Source organism: Lagenorhynchus albirostris, chromosome 17 (genome assembly GCF_949774975.1).
Source record: "Lagenorhynchus albirostris chromosome 17, mLagAlb1.1, whole genome shotgun sequence".
In the NCBI taxonomy this organism is placed as follows: domain Eukaryota; kingdom Metazoa; phylum Chordata; class Mammalia; order Artiodactyla; family Delphinidae; genus Lagenorhynchus; species Lagenorhynchus albirostris.
The window spans coordinates 24398752-24416395 of NC_083111.1; the positions used below are offsets into that span (position 1 = coordinate 24398752).

At 36.5% G+C, this 17644-nt stretch overlaps 2 protein-coding genes across 9 annotated transcripts in view; both read right to left on the reverse strand.

Annotated features, from left to right (window-relative positions):
- Positions 1-269: 269 nt before the first annotated feature.
- Positions 270-1925, reverse strand: SLC10A5 (solute carrier family 10 member 5). Its single transcript, XM_060127874.1, has one exon. The coding sequence runs from the start codon at positions 1584-1586 to the stop codon at positions 270-272; it is 1317 nt and encodes a 438-aa protein (XP_059983857.1). The 5' UTR covers positions 1587-1925.
- A 233-nt stretch (positions 1926-2158) lies between these two features.
- The window catches only part of ZFAND1 (zinc finger AN1-type containing 1), a 28260-nt gene continuing 12774 nt past the window's right edge, over positions 2159-17644 (reverse strand). For 5 of the 8 annotated variants that reach the window (XM_060128177.1, XM_060128178.1, XM_060128175.1 and 2 more), the window contains 2 exons: positions 5473-5628; positions 2159-5382 (listed from right to left, as the gene is read on the reverse strand). In XM_060128177.1, coding sequence (XP_059984160.1) covers positions 5212-5382; positions 5473-5628 — 327 coding nt within the window. In that variant the 3' untranslated portion in view covers positions 2159-5211. The remainder of the gene's footprint in view (positions 5383-5472; positions 5629-17644) is intronic. The other 3 variants (XR_009536467.1, XM_060128173.1, XM_060128176.1) reach the window with 3 other exon arrangements.

Genomic DNA, 17644 nt, shown 5'->3' on the forward strand with positions numbered 1-17644 from the left:
TATTATATTCAAATCCAACTCTATAGAACATTTCCAAGCCAACACAGTTGAAAAGTAGTCTCCTTCCTCCGAATTCCTGTACATTTAACTGTCTGTACTATTCATTGGGTGTTTAGCACATATGATTATATGTATGTATATATTTCTCCCCTAATGTCAAGTTTTCAATCAGATCATAAGTGAGTTGAGAGCAGGCATCATTTCAGATATTCTTTGAATCTCCCACAGTACCTCATTCAGAGTAGGAAAATTCAGTAAAGCTTTAACTGTTAGACCGGGGGATTTTTCTTTCTTTTCTCTTCTATGATAAGGATACATCTTTTCTTAGCCTTGTAGAACAGAAGGATCAGTAAAATTTCACATCCAGAACACATGGCCACTGTGAAAGGAGCCACAGAAGCCAAGTCTGCATTGGACCGTGAAAAAGAAAGCTGAATAATAGCAAGGGCTAAGAAACTATTCAGTACCCCTCCTTCGATAGCAACAGTTTTACAAACAGGAAGAGGCAGCATAGACATTTTAGCAAAAAAGTACCCAAACGACAAACCCAAAGCAGGAACTAAGACACCCAATAGAAGCACCTCTAGGTTCACTGTTTTTAGAAACATTAATCCCATTCTGAAAGTCAAATAAATCCCTACAAACATTAAAATAAAACTCAGAGGCCTAATGATCCTCTCCAGGAAGTTTGCTTTTTCAGGTAGTCTACGCTTGATGATTATTCCCACTGATACAGGTATAAGTACGAAAAGGAGTGTTGACATAATTTTAGAAACAGGAATATGCAAAGTACCTGATAACCCTAACATCCTACTGTATATGTACGAATTGGCAGGCATCATTATCACGGCCAATAATGTTGATGTGCAAGTCATCAAAATGGCCAAAGTGACATCTCCTTCTAGAAGCAGAGCGAACAGATAGCCCCCACCCCCTCCTGGGCAGGTACAGGTCATTACAAATCCAAAAGCCTGTGCTTCAGGCAATGCCAAAATCTGCGTCAAAAGGAATCCGCAAAATGGCATAAGAAAAAACTGTATAACTGCCCCAAGAATTATTGGCAAAGGTCTCTTCCATATTGTATGAAACACCTGTAATTCAATCTTACAACCAAACGCACATTTATTTAACAGTATCATTGGCAGAAAAAGCATAAGGATATTTCTATCAATAAGGTTTGATGTCTGGAAAAGACTGTCTTGTCTTTGTTTGAGCACTCTGACTTTGACATTCTTTATTTCTTCAATGAGTCTTTCTTGCCTACCTTCAGAATCCCACAATTGAACGGTCAGATTTGTCTCCCCGTCTTCATCTGTCACCAGGTTTATGGTAAAGTTGGTAACATCTGATAAGGTCTTAGTCACATTCACCACTTGGAGCATTTTAGGATCTTCTAGTTGCACAAAGAGGTAGCTGGAGTTTGGCTGTTGACCTCTGTAACTTGACCTTACAACGACAGTTTCTTCAGTCTTTGTGAAAAATAGTATTTCAGTCTTTTCTATGTTCAGAAAACTGAGAAACGATGTCCTTGCCTCCCCAAGAGTCACAGACGACAAAAGCAGGACCATGAAAGGTTTTCTAATCATTTTGAAGGCTTAAATAAATTACATATGCAAAACCATTTAAATAAACTAAAGAACGTTCTTCATACAGGTGTTCCAGTGATGGTCTGAGGTTGTTAGGTAACAGTTGTTTCTGCTAGATCAAAGTCCAGTAGGAGGGACTCTTGTACTTTTCAAACAAATACAGAGCTATCTAATGAGTGACGTAACGGTTTAACCTACAATTACGAAATGTCAAAGTCATAGCATTTAACAGGTTCAATTTATCACAGCAGAAACCTAATCTTTACTCCTGACTTCATTTCTGCCACTGGAAAAACAGCCTCCTACTTATTTGATTTTAAAACCTTAGTGTCATCTTGTTTTGAGTTCTGTTCCTTCCTAAGGAAAATCTGCACTAAAAGCAGACAGGATCCAAAAATTTTAAATAGACGTTGAGGAGGCCTAGAGGTGGGTGTTACTATTTTATTCATTCAGGTCAGAATCAAATAAAAATTTACTAATATGCGGTCTAGGGCCCCGAGCTAGGAGCTGAGTATACCAGTAATCAAGCTAGGTGACTCTTCCCTCCTGGAGCTTGGCCTTGGAGGCTCTTTATCATTACTTAGGAAACTGCAGAGCCCATACATTGGCCTTGCAGCATCCTTAGGCTAGTTAGGGTTTTCCCATGACTCTAAACAGTGATGGTATCAGTTAGGCAAAAACTGAAACGGTTTGTGGTGTCCTTAGGTAGAAAAAAAAATTCCTGGATGGTTACCAGATAGCTTGGCAACCTAGGGAGAGCACATAGCCAGATCCACAGCCAAAGGTACAGCCTGGTTAAGGGACCACTGCTGCTGGACACTTGGACCCTGACACAATGGGGCAATCGAAGCCCACTGACTAATTCGAATCTTTTATTCCTTCCTAGTAACACGACTCCTTACTCACAGCTATGGCAAGGATATTCAATTGACCCAACTTAGGTCATATGCCTGTCTTGGAATAAGGAAGGAATAAGGAAAAGAGTCAGGCTTTTTGAACTTCAACCCACAGATTCACAAATGCTTTCTGTTTCCCAAACAAGAGGAGGGGCTTCTGATGCTAAGCAGAAAAAGAAAAAAAAAAAAAAAAACAACAACAACAAAAAAACCCCACTACAGTTATCTACTACTGAGCCTACAGATCTAGTAGTCTCTGATAATATAATCATTTCAGCAGATCCTTCCTGTAATCATGACACAATCTGTGTCAGATGCAACAATGGCAGTTACACATTAAGTATTTTAGATCATAAGATGTTTGCTCCTCAAAAATTGTCAAAGCAATTTTTATTGGATATTTTTACAAGTTTTTGAAATTTTGACTTATGTAGGTTAATCTTTCAAATACAATAGACTTTATAGTCCATCAATTTTATTTCCATGTACCACACTGAGAAAAACAAAATACACTATACCAATGTTGAAAATAGGGACTGGAACTAACGCTTCTGTGATATTTCAGTTAAGTTCCCAGAGAACTTCCCTGGTTTAAAAAGACAAAAAACAAACATAAGACAAGAACTTTATGAAACCAAAGCTATCTTTACAGTTATGTGACCAAATATCTTAATTCACAATTTTTGTCACCCAGGTCAAAGAGGTGAGGAATGTAAATTTTACTTTCCTCAGATCCTTCCATCTGTAGCCTTTACCCTTCTTCAGGTTCTCCAAGACTTCTTATCTGAAAACTGCCTGGAATAAAATCTGACAAATCTGGGAAAAATCTAGTAATTTATTATTCATGTGTATTTACTGGCTGATTATATGAAGCTTAAGCTCATTTGTATCATACTGTAGTTAGATATTTATCTGAATTTAAAACATTTTTCTACTTGTGGGTTTTCTGCTTGTAATTCTAGTCGCCTGTGAGCAGGTAGAAAGAGTCTAAGGAGGGGTGGGGACAGCCAACCCTAGAATTATATTAAGCGGACTCAACTGAAAGCCCTAAAAGAAAGCCTGAGAAAGATGTCTGATTTCAGAGTTAATTTGGAAACGAGACACTGGGGGGACTTCCTCTCGTGCCCACAATCTTGTTCTCTTTAGGAGACTTCTCAGGCCGGATCTCCCGTCCATAGAGCCTCCAAGAATGCTGGCACCTGTGTCTCTTACAGACTAGTTTGCTCCACTATCTGGGACCAGATGACATAAGTCCTTCCCTCCATGCTGCTTTGTCTCTTTTCTAATCATTGACAGGACCTCTTCTTTAGTCTCAAGTGTAGCTCAATCTCTGCTCGCCTTACTTCCCTTCTTTTCAACCCGCATTGGTATTTTTTCCGGTATATTTAGCTTCAGTTCAATTCATGGGACATGTGTTGGTCATCTACCCTGTGCAAGTAATTATGCAGATGCTAAGGTATTTGTATTAAAACTGTCTGGTATCTGGGAATATATTTAAATATTATTTCTACTTCTGGTCTTATGGTTTCTGATAAAAGAGCTATTAGAACATAGCTATACTTACTATATATTCTTTGGCACTTGCCACGCTGCTTTGTATTATAGTTTTAAGTACGTATACATCTCTTCATTGCATCCACCACGGCAGTTAGAATCAAATCCTTACATTTAGTAGGTACTTGAATAACTAGGTTAATAAATGAATGTATAAGCAGCTGATAGAAGTCAGAAGTTATCTCCATTCACTGCATGAAAATAATATGAAGAAAGAATTAGAGATGAAATAAACACTGTGAGTTTATTCCTTTAATTAAACCTAAAGCCACTATCCCTGTCTATCGCAAAGTAGGAAAGGGACAAATAACAAACAGAAATAACTTCTATTTCTTCTATATAGTAGTACTTTGCTGAGTATAGATAGAATACATCAGTCAGGAGCATTAATTTTAATGTGTTGGTAAAATGTAGTTACTTTTGGCATGTGTTTTGCTTTGGTATATATATAAAGGACTTGTAATGTAGTTTAGCTATCCCATCTTTCTTCTTATCTGTACTATATGATACAGATAAAATGGTGAATCCTACTGGAGGGAGTTTTTAAATCAGAGATATGCCCCAAAGCACTTAGGTGACAACAAGAAAATAATTTTCCCTTCCTAGGTCTGAGACTCCTCATCCACAAACTTTGAAGAGTGAGTGAGATGACCTCTAAGTTTCTATGATTCATGTATACACATCAATTTATACATCATGATGTAGGTGGATACTAAGGCTCCATGATGGTAGGCTTGGTCATGTGTCTTGCGTAAAGCAAAAGTGATACATGTTATCTTCTAAGAGCCATCTCTTTCTTCTGCCATAAGAATGGCAATGTCCCCAAAAGGGGTCATTCCTTCATATTAGATTGTGGAGTAAAGACAACATGGAGCAGAGTCACAGCCAATCAAAGCCGACATTAACCAAATGAGAAATATATCTTTGTTGTTGTTATTATAGCATAACCTAATAAAAGTTAATTAGATAAGAGAATTTGCTAAATGTCAGTTCATAGTTAAACCTGAAAACACAAAAATTCAAATCCAATTTAATAGAAGACTGATAATGTAAATTATGACATAATATGAAATAAAAAGCAAGTTTTAAAAATAAAAAATACATAGTATTTGTAGTAGAAGAATTTGATTAACAATGAATTTTCCTCATGATTTCTAGCTTGACTCCCTGAATGACTATTCCAAGTAAGAATCAACATTGGTTAAAAACTGTTCTTCATCATTCAGATATTCCAAGATAATACTTCCACCATTGTATAAAGGACAATCCTCCTTAGCAATCCAGGTTTCCAAAATATGATCCAAAGGTAAGGCTTCTCCTGAGGTACTGTGACATAATCTCAATTTCTGTTAAGAGAGAGATACATCATAATGTAATAAACGTGCTTTATAGAGTATTCTAAAACTTTTAGGGAAAAAGTTATAACCTGTTGTTACCTTAGATGTTAATTTGTTATTGTCATTTTTAAGACTGGCTAAAGAAGCTGCAAAGTCTATGACCCTTCCAATGCTCCACTGCTGGCGAAAGAACATTGGCTTACTCTTCTCTTTGCTCCCCTTAGGTAAGAAAACCTGAAAGTAAATTCTTTCCGTCTGTAAAAATAAAAAGTTAAAATACAGATTATATACATGAAATGGACATCTGTTTTTGTCTGGTGACATTTCTTCCTCTCTTCTCCTGGTCAGAGAAGGATTACCCTCTAATGATACAACTTCTAGTGGGAATACAATCATAGAACCCCAGCATCCACCTAAATGCATGGGCAGAGGATCTAAGACCCTAGTCAGGATGATCTATGAAAAAATAGGCATGTGACCTACATTTCCTGGGATTTTACATTCAAAACCTGGGGGCAGGGAGGAGCAATATTTTTCCAGAGTTTTTTTTAAGTCTTGCTGAATTAAACCTGAGGTTGCCTGCAGCTATCCTCCATGCCTCTCAGCCATTCCTGAACTAATGTGGAAAAGTTTCCTCAAATGAAAAACAGTGAGTCTAACTCCCAGAAAGAGAAGTCAAGGAAAGAGATGGCCTCTTTCAACAGCATTTGAGTCCTGGAATTCAGTCATACCTTGAGACCAGATCAGTGCAGCACTCCCCATTATGTGAGAAAAAGAAAAATTGCTTTGAGTAAGCTAGTTGGTTTCTGTCAAGTTTCTGTCACTTACAATTAAAAGATTCCTGAGACATATAACATTTCTTTTCACCTGAAAGACCTCACTACATATTTAGAGACAGCAGGGCTTTCGAAAACAAAGAAACGAAAAAAAAAAAAAAAGTTAGACAAGCACCATATCAACAAAAGAGAAAGATTCAGAAATCTGGAGATGGTTCCTCCAGTATTCTATACCCTGTATGCTTCCTTTATATTGTACTTTCTTGCAAAATTAACAAATGTAGAAAACAAGAAGAGGAGCAAAGGTATTGGCTTCTGATTTTCCCTTCTTCCTAAAATCGCTTTAAAGAAGTGCTGGCTTTACAGACCAATTCCTGCTACAGTAAATATTTCAGCATAACTGGAGGATCCCTAAGTTGTAGGGAAAGATCACAATTATTCTAAGAAATAATAGATTCAACACAATTTCTATCTCAGCACTAAGGAATTTAGATTTGTTAGAGACCAGTGGAGTGCATTATTACAGAGAACAAGTATTAAAAGAAAAATAAGAAATCATTGGAAATTCAAGCTTTGGGCCAACTCTATAACCTCGTAGTCCTTGCTCCAAAAACACAGCAACAAGAGCATTAATCTGAAAGAGAAATTTAAAAAGATATACCCTCACCTAAAAGTAAAAAAATAAATAAGTCTGAGGATCCAAAAATGAAACAGAAAGGCAAAGTGACAGTAGGCAGGCTGAGCCACAGGCTTTCAGGGCTCCAGAAGAGGAAGAGCTTTTGGGTTAACAGGAAATAACAGTGTCACATGGTGATGGGGCACCTACGTCCAGCTCACTGATTGAAAGCAGGAGCTTGTGTGGGACGTGCACTCCAGGAAAGGAGGCTTAAGAAGTTACTGTTGAATGTTGATGTAGGCTGTTGCTTACAAAAACCGATATACAGGGAGGCAGAAAAGCACAGATATAACCTCTTGACAGTGAACAAAGCCAAAGCCTTCCAGCTCAGTAAATGGATCTGTAATAATCTGTAACTCTTCATAGAACAGAAGCACAAAGTGTCAATCTCAAACTTGGGTTTGGAATAGAGGTCATGGGTAGGTGGGCCTGTGGAAGAAAATGTGAGACTGCTAGCAGGGAGAGGTGGAGTGAAAACAGTAAGAGAGACACAGAAAGAAACTCCTACTCAACACGAACATGCAGAAGCTGTATGCCGAAATTTCAAAACAAATTAAAGGTTAACTTATTCTGGGCAGGTGAAACTAAATAAACTTGAAAAAGACATTTATAAAAGTTATTTAGAATGTACAAGGAGATAAAGAATAATATTCATAAAAATGGAACAGAAAATTGTAAAACCGAAACAGGCAGAAATGAAACAGGAAAATCTATGAAGATCCAATTAGAAATATAAAAACCTAAGAATACAGTTTCTGAAATAAGAAATTCAAGCACACTAAATTTCTATAATCTTCAATAAAAAGGTTTAATTGATTGGAAGATGAATTGAAGCAGTCATCTAGAAGGCAGCACAAATAGACATAAAGATAGAAATTACAAATCTCTAAAATATGTCTAGTAAGAGTTTCAGAAGAGAAGTAAGTAATATTCAGAAAGAAAATAATAATTTTCCAAGAGTAAGAGATAAGTCAGATTTTAAAATCTATCTCAAGGGTCAAGCTGTGTAATTAAAACAAATCCACACCTAGCAACATTGCACTGAAACTGGAAAATATCATAGATAAAATCTTAAAAGCTACACACACAAAAAAAAAGAAAGAAAAATTACCCAAAAAGCAACAAGAATAAGATCTACAGCACAAGTTTCCTGAACAATAGACAAAAGAAGCCAATGAATAGTATATTCAGGGTTGAGAGAATCTAACAGATAATCCAGTTCAAGTGAGGGAAAATTAGGGCAGTTTCTGACAAACAAAAGACTGAAAGAGTTTACCAACAAAGACTCTTAATGAATGAACTACTAAAGAATGGACTTTAGCCAAAATAAAAGTGAGTCTTAAGGAAAAAAGAAACAAAAAATATATTGGTAAATTTAAATAGCAAGTGACTTAAAAATAATCCTGTGTGAACAAAGATGATGGGATGGAAGATATTCAACCGCATAAAGCCATGTCAAACTCTTTGTCTTATTCAAGAGGATACAATACCATGTAACTTTAGATTTTGAGAGAAGAATTGGTATTTAATTATACATGTTAAAAATTTTCAAGGTAAGCACATGCTTATTATCACTATTATTACAAAACATTATATTGAAGATTATAGATAATATAATACAAGAAAATGAAATAAGTAATATAATTATTGAAAAATAAAAACTAAGCCACTTGTCAATGGGATGTGATTGTATATCTAGGAAGTCAAAGGCAAAAAAAAAAAAAAAAAACTTCTAAAATAAATAGAAGAATTTGGCGATGTGATTGAATAAGATGAATATACAGAATTCAAGACCTTTTTCTTCTATATTAACAATAAGTACTAGGAATAGAGGTAAAGGGAAATATTCTATTCACAAAGAAAAGAAAACCCATAAGATAATTAGAGATGAAAATAAGCAAGGAGTAATAAGACTTAAATGAAGAAAAATATAAAATGTTACAGAAGGCAATAAAATGTGATCTAAAAGAGAAGACGTAAAGTTCTTAGATAGGAAGATGATGTCATAAAAATGTCATTTCTCTCAAAATTAATTTATATCATATAATGCAAATTCAGAGAATCCTTCAGGAATGATCCTCAGTCAGGACTTGTTAATAGATGCTGCAGGGAAGTTGAATTTTACTTCACCCAACTTCACAGAAATCACTTGATAATGTATCAAGGAGGTTTTGCCTCAGTTACTTGCACCTTGTGGGTAGGGAAGGAGCCAGAATCCCCAGAATCAAAAGGAAGAGGCCAAGTGGGTAATAAAATCCTCCTGAGAATGGCAAATCAGGCTTCTCATAAATGGCAGATTTCTCACTTCCTGTAGGCACTATTATTCACAGCCAACATCCTTGTGGGAAACTTTGAAAGATATGAGAAGCCACATTTTTGCCTAAAACCATGTTGTGTTCTCTCTTGCTTTTTATAATGATTTCTTTCAGTTTCTACATTTTGACCTTTAAAGAGGCTATATTCTTTAACAGTATCTGCTGGAGTCTGTCACTTACAACCTTGTCCCATTATGACAACCATGAAAATCCCGAAAGATTAAAAAAAAAATTGTATATAATAATCACAAGGTTCATATGGATGAATAAAGCAAAAAAAAAAAACTGCTAAGAAAAACTATGGAAAAATATGGATGGGACTTACATTATCATATATTAGAACATTCTATAAAGTTATTATATCAAATCAACTTGGTATTAACATATGAATAAGAAATAGATGAATGGAATAGAATAGGAAATCCAAAAACTGATCTAGTAAAAATAAATTTTAAACTTATCATGAAGGTGATATTTGGTATTTCAATTCAATAGGACAAAGATGAATTCTTTAATTGGTTCGCAGAAACTAGCTAATCAACTAGAAGAAAATAAAATTGGGTCCTTAGCTCATATCATATGCTAAAATCAAATTCCAGATCTATTAAAGACAGATAAAAAAATGAAAACCCTAAGAAAACAGAAATGAAAGACAGACCTTAGAAAAATTTAGAACCCTGATATGTCAATGAGATACCTAAGTAAAATCAAGATGTCTGACAGATTTTGAAAAAAGATTCCAAAGCGGATTGATTATAGATAAAGGATTAATATCCATTCTACTCCAAGAGGTTCCATAGTTGACCAAACAAAATATAAATGAAATAAAAATAACAACCTAAAAGAAAAATGATCAAAGGATATGCATGGGCAATTCAAGGAAGAGCAATCATACATGGCCAATGAATATAACAAAAGATGCTCAAACTGAACAGTGGTCAAGGAAATGCAAAGTAAAGCAATCAGGAAATATCTTTTCACAGCCATTAGACTGGAATACATTTTAAAAGATAAACAGCTACTGGAAACCACTGGAGGGGAAAGGTACTCTCATGTATGGCCACAAGAGGCAGTATAATAATAAACAGGGTAGAATGGCAGGCTCTGACCACGTGAGTGATATTAACAGCACTTCACTTCAGATTACTAATCTGTGAAATGAGGATAATAATATATCACATGACAGTCATGAATACTAAGGGAGATAAAAATCTAGAGCCACAAAACAATGCTTGGCATAGTGCAATCAGTCAATAAAAGATGACTATTATAATTACTGATGGTAGAAATGTAAATTGTTTCAACTTTGTAAAGCAGCTTGGCAACATCTATTAAGATTTAAAATACACATACCCTTTGACCCAGAAAACACACTCCAGGGAATTTATCTCACAGAAATAGGAAACTTCTTAGCACAGTTGCCAAAACTGGAAATGGAAGTGAATGTTCATCAATAGGAAAATGGTGATATAAGTCACAGTAGATCCACACCACTTGGAAAATTATCCAAGCTTTTAAAGAAAATGATTTAGAACCATACCAGTTCCCTTGGGGGAATTTCTGTTAGGCATTCATAAGAAGAATATATAGAGATAAAAGGATATCTTACCTACCTGAAGTGGGCTTTATTTTTATCCATAGGCTTAATCACTGTCTGAAATTGTAGTATATATTTAATAGCGGTCTCATCCTACTGGAATATAAACTTCATATGGGCAGGGACTTTGTTTTACCTACTGTTGTATCCCCAGGTTTGTTTTACCTACTGTTGTATCCCCAGAACCTGATATATAGCACGTATTCCAAAAAAAGTGCTAACTAAAGGAATATCATGCCATTTTTATGAAATAATGACCCTAAAACACTCTTTATGTCTTTGTATGCATATACCAATAGCCATTTTCATTTATGTAAAATTATACACATGTATATGCACATATATACATGGGTGCGTATTATATATATATATAAATAATATGTGTCAGTACATATATGTATAAACACACACAAATATTAATGATACAGGGGAAGAAGTTCTATCTATAGACCTGCATGCTCCAAGATAAAGTGTTAGGTGTGTTGAGAACATGGTTTCTGAGGCAGTCTCCCTGGTTTCAATTTGCAGCTCTCCACTTACTAGCTGTGTTACTACCAAGTTACTTAACCTTTTTGTGCCTCAGTTTTCTTGTCTATTAGGCAGAGATAATAGTACATATTTCACAAGCCTGTTGCGAGGATTAAATGTGATAGAAGAGGGCCTGGAACAAAGTTAGTGCTATAGAAGTTTTTGCTATTATGTTTTAAGTAATAAAAGAATTGCAAAGTAATGTGAATAATATTTTTGGAGACTTTAGAGCAGGTCTTCTCAACTATGTCACTATTGACATTTTAGACCAGAAAATTCTTTCCTGTGGGTGCTGTCCTGTACACTGTGGGACATTTAGTACACTGTGGGACATTTAGCAGCATCCCTGGCCTCTACCCACTAGATACCAGCAGCACCCCCATGCCCAGTTGTGACAACCAAAAATGTCTCTAGACATTGTCAGATGTCCCCAAGGGGGCAAAACCATCCTCAGAGATGGACATGAGTACAGGAGGGTGTGTTTAGTTTTTTTCCTTTATACAATTTTTTTAAGTTACCCTTGTTGAAAGTATGTTTCTTTATAATTTTAAAAACAAATAAAGAAGTTTTCAAAAAAGAAATATTAAGGATATGCAAAGAAGAAGACTATAATCAATGGTTTCTAAACCAGCAGAATGAAAGGGAATACAGAAAATTCAGTCGATACAAAAAATGACTGGAGAGAAATAAATAATAAAAGGAAAAGGATGATGAGCAAAAAACATAAGATGGAAGAAATACATTCAAATACATGTGATCATAATAAATATAATTGGGTTCAACTCACCTATAAAAGAAAGATACTATCAAATTGGATTAAAAAAACAAAGTCCAGCTACATGCTGCTTACAAGAAACACCCTAAAAATAAAACAACAAGAAAAGTTGAATATAAAGGGATAAAGACATAATAGTTAACTATTCATCAAAAGAAAGGTAATGAAACAATATTATTATAATTCAAAACTGGATTTAAGGCAAAATTCATAAAGAAGACATAATGATGAAGAAATTCAATGTATCTGATAATATACAACTCAGCAAAACTATTAGAGTTACAGGAATAAAAAACCTGACAAAACCACAGCCACAGTGGGATTTTGATACCATCTGTTTCAGAAACTGATACATCAAGCCAAACAAAAATTAGTAAGCATGCACACACATATACATACAGACAGAGAGGGAATGCAAATGAAATAACAAACAGGACAAAATGTAAATAACTGGTATATTTGGGTAACAAATATGAAAATATTCTTTGTACTATTCTTGCAACTTTTCGGTTTGAAACTGTATCAAAATAAAGTTACCAAAAAAAAAAATACACCTAACAAGTAGGTTGAAATAAGCAAGTTCATTATTCAGTGTGAGAAGTTAGAAAAAGAACATCAGAGAGACTGTAAACAAAGCAGAAAAAAAATAATAAGAGCAAAATTAGCGAAGCAGAAAGCAAAGAAACAATAGAGAGGTCAATAAAACCAAAACATGATTCTTTGAAGAAACTAAAATATAAATTTAAAAAGTAAACACAAACCTCTAGCAAGACTGTTCAAGGGGAAATCAAAGAAAAGTACGAATGAAAAATATTAAGAATGACTAATGAAAGACACAATAGAGATTTGGGAACATAAGAAAATAAGTTGAACAATTTTATAACAATAAACTGAAAGATCTACATCAAACAAATTTTTAAGAAAGATGTTATTTACCAAAATATATTTCAGAAGACATAAGAGTACACCCAAATAAGCCAAGAACTATTTAATACATTAAAATAGTATTCAAAATTCTCCCCTCAAAAAAAGGCAACAGGGCTTCCCTGGTGGTGCAGTGGTTGAGAGTCCACCTGCCGATGCAGGGCACACGGGTTTGTGCCCCGGTCCGGGAAGATTCCATATGCTGCAGAGCGGCTGGGCCCATGAGCCATGGCCGCTGAGCCTGCACGTCCGGAGCCTGTGCTCCGCAACTGGAGAGGCCACAACAGTGAGAGGCCCGTGTATCACAAAAAAAAAAAAAAAAAAAAAAAGGCAACAAATCTGAAAGTTATAACAACCATTACCAAACCTTCAAGAACAAATAATACCCAAATATTTCAAAGAATAGAAGAGGGAAAGCTACTCAACTAATTTTATTTGTTGGCTACTAATGTGAAGACAAAACACTAAATAACGTATTAGTAAATCAGATTAGCAGCACATTTTAAAAGAATTATATACCAGAGTGAACTGGTTTATCCCAGAATATGTGGGTGATTCACAACAAAAAAAATTGATCAATGTAATTTACCACATTGATAAGGAAAAAAAACTCAACATAATCATCTTACTAGATGGAGGAAAAAAAATTACAGCAAAATTTAATATCTATTCTTGATATACATTCCTAGCAAACTAGGAATAGAAAAATATTGTTAACCTAAGGAAGGCTACTATCAAAAATCTACAGCAAATATAATATTTAATGACAAAACTTTAGAATAATTTGCATTAAAAGTCAGAAATATGATGAAAATGCCTGCTATCACTCATATTATTCAACATTGTTGTGGCAATTTCAGCCAATGCACTAACACAAACAATAATAATGAGAAGGTGGAAGAGCAAGAGAAAAGCAAATTTGAAAAAAAACAAAAACAAAAACAAAAAAAAAACAACTCACAAAATTGTCATTTGCAGATGTGACTGCACAGAAAACAAGCCAGGAAATCTATAAACTATGGGAACTATTAGAGTCTATTTGCTGGATGGAAGGGCATTATAAAACAACCAGGAATAAACAATTAGAAAAATGTTAATTTAAAAAAATTACCATTTACAATGGCAGCAAAAATTATGAAGAGCCTAAGAACAAACCTAAGAAAAGATATATAAAATATGTATGGTAAGCATTATAGGATGTTCCTTAAAGACATAAAAGAAGACCTAAATTAAGTTGGATAGACCATGGAGATGAATGGGAAGAGTGAAATTTTAAAGATGTCAACTGTCTCTAATTTTAAATTCAGCACAATTTCTATCAAAATCACCATTTAACAGAACAGGACAAAGTGATCCTGAAATTTTTACAAAAGAATAAATGGCCAAGAATAGACACAGTTGAAAGCAAAGAATGAGGTGGAGAGGATTGTCCTACTTATTATAAAGCTATTATAATTAAGACAGTTTAAATTAATGCAAAGAGAGACAAACAGACCAAAGGAACTGAACTGAGATCCCCAGACTAGTCCCACATATACAAAAGAATCTGGTGTATGACAGAAATGTCATTACAAGGATGAACGCTTCAATATCTTATGTTACAACGATAGGTAACCCATTGGGTGGGGAGGGGAAGGAAGAAATCTCTACCTCTACTTACTTACAATTAAATTCCAGATGGAATAAAGAGCTAAACAAAAATATAAAATAAAACTTTTAAAGGAAAATGTAAGAAAATAACATTTTTAAAAGTACAATCTTAATGAAATCATTAATAAATTTGAGTGTATTAAAATTTAGAAAGTCTGAATTGCTAAAGAGATCAAAAGCAAAGTGAAGACAAGCTACAGACTGAGAGAAGATTTGTGTAACATACTTAATCAAAAAAAGATTAGAATTCAGAATATATAGACTTTTATAAACCTTTCTAAAAGTTCCACAACCCAACAGAAAACATGGGCAAAGGATATGAACAAATAATTCACAAAAGAAAGCCCAATATCCAATAAACATATGCAAAGTAGCTGAACCTCACTAGTCACAGGGAAATTCAACTTTAAACCTCACTGAAGTATCATTTCACATCTATCAGATTGGTAACAATGAATAATACCCTACGGTGGCAAGAAACACTGAAACTCTCAGACACTAAAAGAAGGAGATAAATTTGTACAACTACTTAAAATAAAAAGTTGACAAGGAGGAGAGAAGGCAAGATGGCAGTGCGTGAAGATGTGGAGTTAGCATCTCCCCACAACTAGGGCACCTGTCAGCCACTGGTGGGGGACTTTAACCCCCAAGGAGATGGGAGGAAACGCAGAGTGAACCGGTAGGATGTAGGGGGACAGAGGAAGGAGGAGAAGTGGAGGCCAGACAAGACCAGCACCCTTGAGCCTGGGAAAATCAGGAGAGGCAGGTGGGAGAGACTCTCTGGGAAGAGAGGGAGAGGAGCAGAGGGCGATCGCCTGGCCCATGGGGCCGGGGAGCCTGCTGAGCTCCCAAGCTGTTCCCCACCCACACACACACAAAGCCCCATCCAGGCCATGAGGGTCCTGGGGGCATAGGAGGGACGCTGGGGAGATCAGGAGTGGCAGGCGGGAGAGGCCATCCAGGAGGAGCGGGAGAGGAGCAGAGGGCAATTGTCCTGCCCACTCGGGCACAGGGAGCCTCTGAACTCCCAGGCCGGTCCCCCACCCTCCAAACCCCACTACAGGCCACGTGGGTCCTTGAGGGTATAGGAGGGAGGCCAGGGAGATCAGGGGAGGCAGGCGGAAGGGGCCCTCCAGGAGGAGCAGCAGAGGAACAGAGGGCGACTGCCCCGCCCACTTGCCTGCTGAGCTCCCAGGCCGATCCCCTGCTCTCCAAGCCCACTACAGGCTGCGTGGGTCCTTGGGGGCATAGGAAGGAGGCCAGGGAGATCAGGAGAGGCAGGCAGTAGAGGTCCTCCCAGACCCCAGACCAGAGGAGCAGGAGAGGAAAGGAGGGCGTCTGTTCTTCCCACTCGAGCCCAGGAAGCCTGCTAGGCTCCCAGGTGAGGTCCCCTGCTCTCTGAGCCCAGGAGTGGGAGGCACGCCTGAGCCCCTTCTGTTCCTTGAGCCTAAGCCCCACCCCCACAGCCCCCAGGGCCTTTTCCAGCCCGTGGGATCTGAGCATTGGCCGCGCCCACCACCCAAACCTCATCCTTGCTTAGGTCCCACTCTCCACAGCCAAGGCCTTCCCCCCTCCTTCTTTTTTTCTTTTTTTTTCTTTTCCCTCCTCTTTTTTACTACTGTAGTACTGATGTACCTTCCAGTTGTTGATTCATCTATATTTTTATTTTTACATTCTTTCTAACATATCTGTTAGTTTCCTAATCTAATTTTATTTTTTACTTTGTTATTGTTCTCTTTTTTTTGCCACCACACGTGGCTTATGGGATCTTGATTTGTGAGCACGGGGTTGGGCAGAAGATCCTACAGTGGGAGCTCCGAGTCTGGACCACTGGACTAACAGAGAACGTCAGACCTCAGGGAATATTCATCAGAGTGAGGGCTCACAGAGTTCCTCATCTCAGCACCAAGACCCAGCTCTACCCAATAGCCTACAAACTCCAGTCTTGGAAGCCTCAGGCCAAACAACCAGTAAAACTGGAACACAATCCCACTCATTAAAAAAAAAAGCATGAGATGGCAAAAAAATATGTCACAGATGAAGGAGCAAGGTAAAAACCTACAAGACCAAATAAATGAAGAAAAATCAGGCAATCTACCTGAAAAAGAATTCAGAGTAATGATAATAAAGATGATCCAGAATCTCGGAAATAGAATGGAAGCACGGATTGAGAAAATACAAGAAATGCTTAACAAAGATCTAGAAGAACTAAAGAACAAACAAACAGAGATGAATAACACAATAACTGAAATGAAAAATACGCTGGAAGGAATCAATAACAGAATAACAGAGGCAGAAGAACAAATAAGTGAGCTGGAAGACAAAATGGTGAAGATAACTGCCAAGGAGCAGAATAAAGAAAAAAGAATGAAAAGAATTGAAGACAATCTCAGAGACTTCTGGGACAATACTAAACACATCAACACTCAAATTATAGGGGCCCCAGAAGACAAAGAGAAAAAGAAAGGGTCTGAGAAAGTATTCGAGGAGACTACAGTGGAAAAATTCCCTAACATGGGAAATGAAATAGTCACCCAAGTCCAGGAAGCACAGAGAGTCCCATATAGGATAAACCCTAGGAAAAACACACCAAGACACATATTAATCAAACTAACAAAAATTAAATTCAAAGAAAAAATATTAAAAGTAGCAAGGGAAAAACAAAAAATAACATACAAAGGAATCCCCGTAAGGTTATCAGCTGAGTTTTCAGTGGAAACTCTGCAGGCCAGAAGGGAGTGGCAGAATATAATTAAAATGATGAAAGAGAAAAACCTACAACAAAGATTACTCTACCCGGCAAGGATCTCATTCAGATTCGATGGGGAAGTCAAAAGCTTTTCAGACAAACAAAAGTTAAGAGAATTCAGCACCACCAAACCAGCTTTACAACAAATGCTAAAGGAACTTCCCTAAGTGGGAAACACAAGAGAAGAAAAGGACCCAGAAAAACAAACCCAAAACAATTAAGAAAATGATAATAGGTAAATACATATTGATAAGAACCTTAAATGTAAATGGATTAAATGC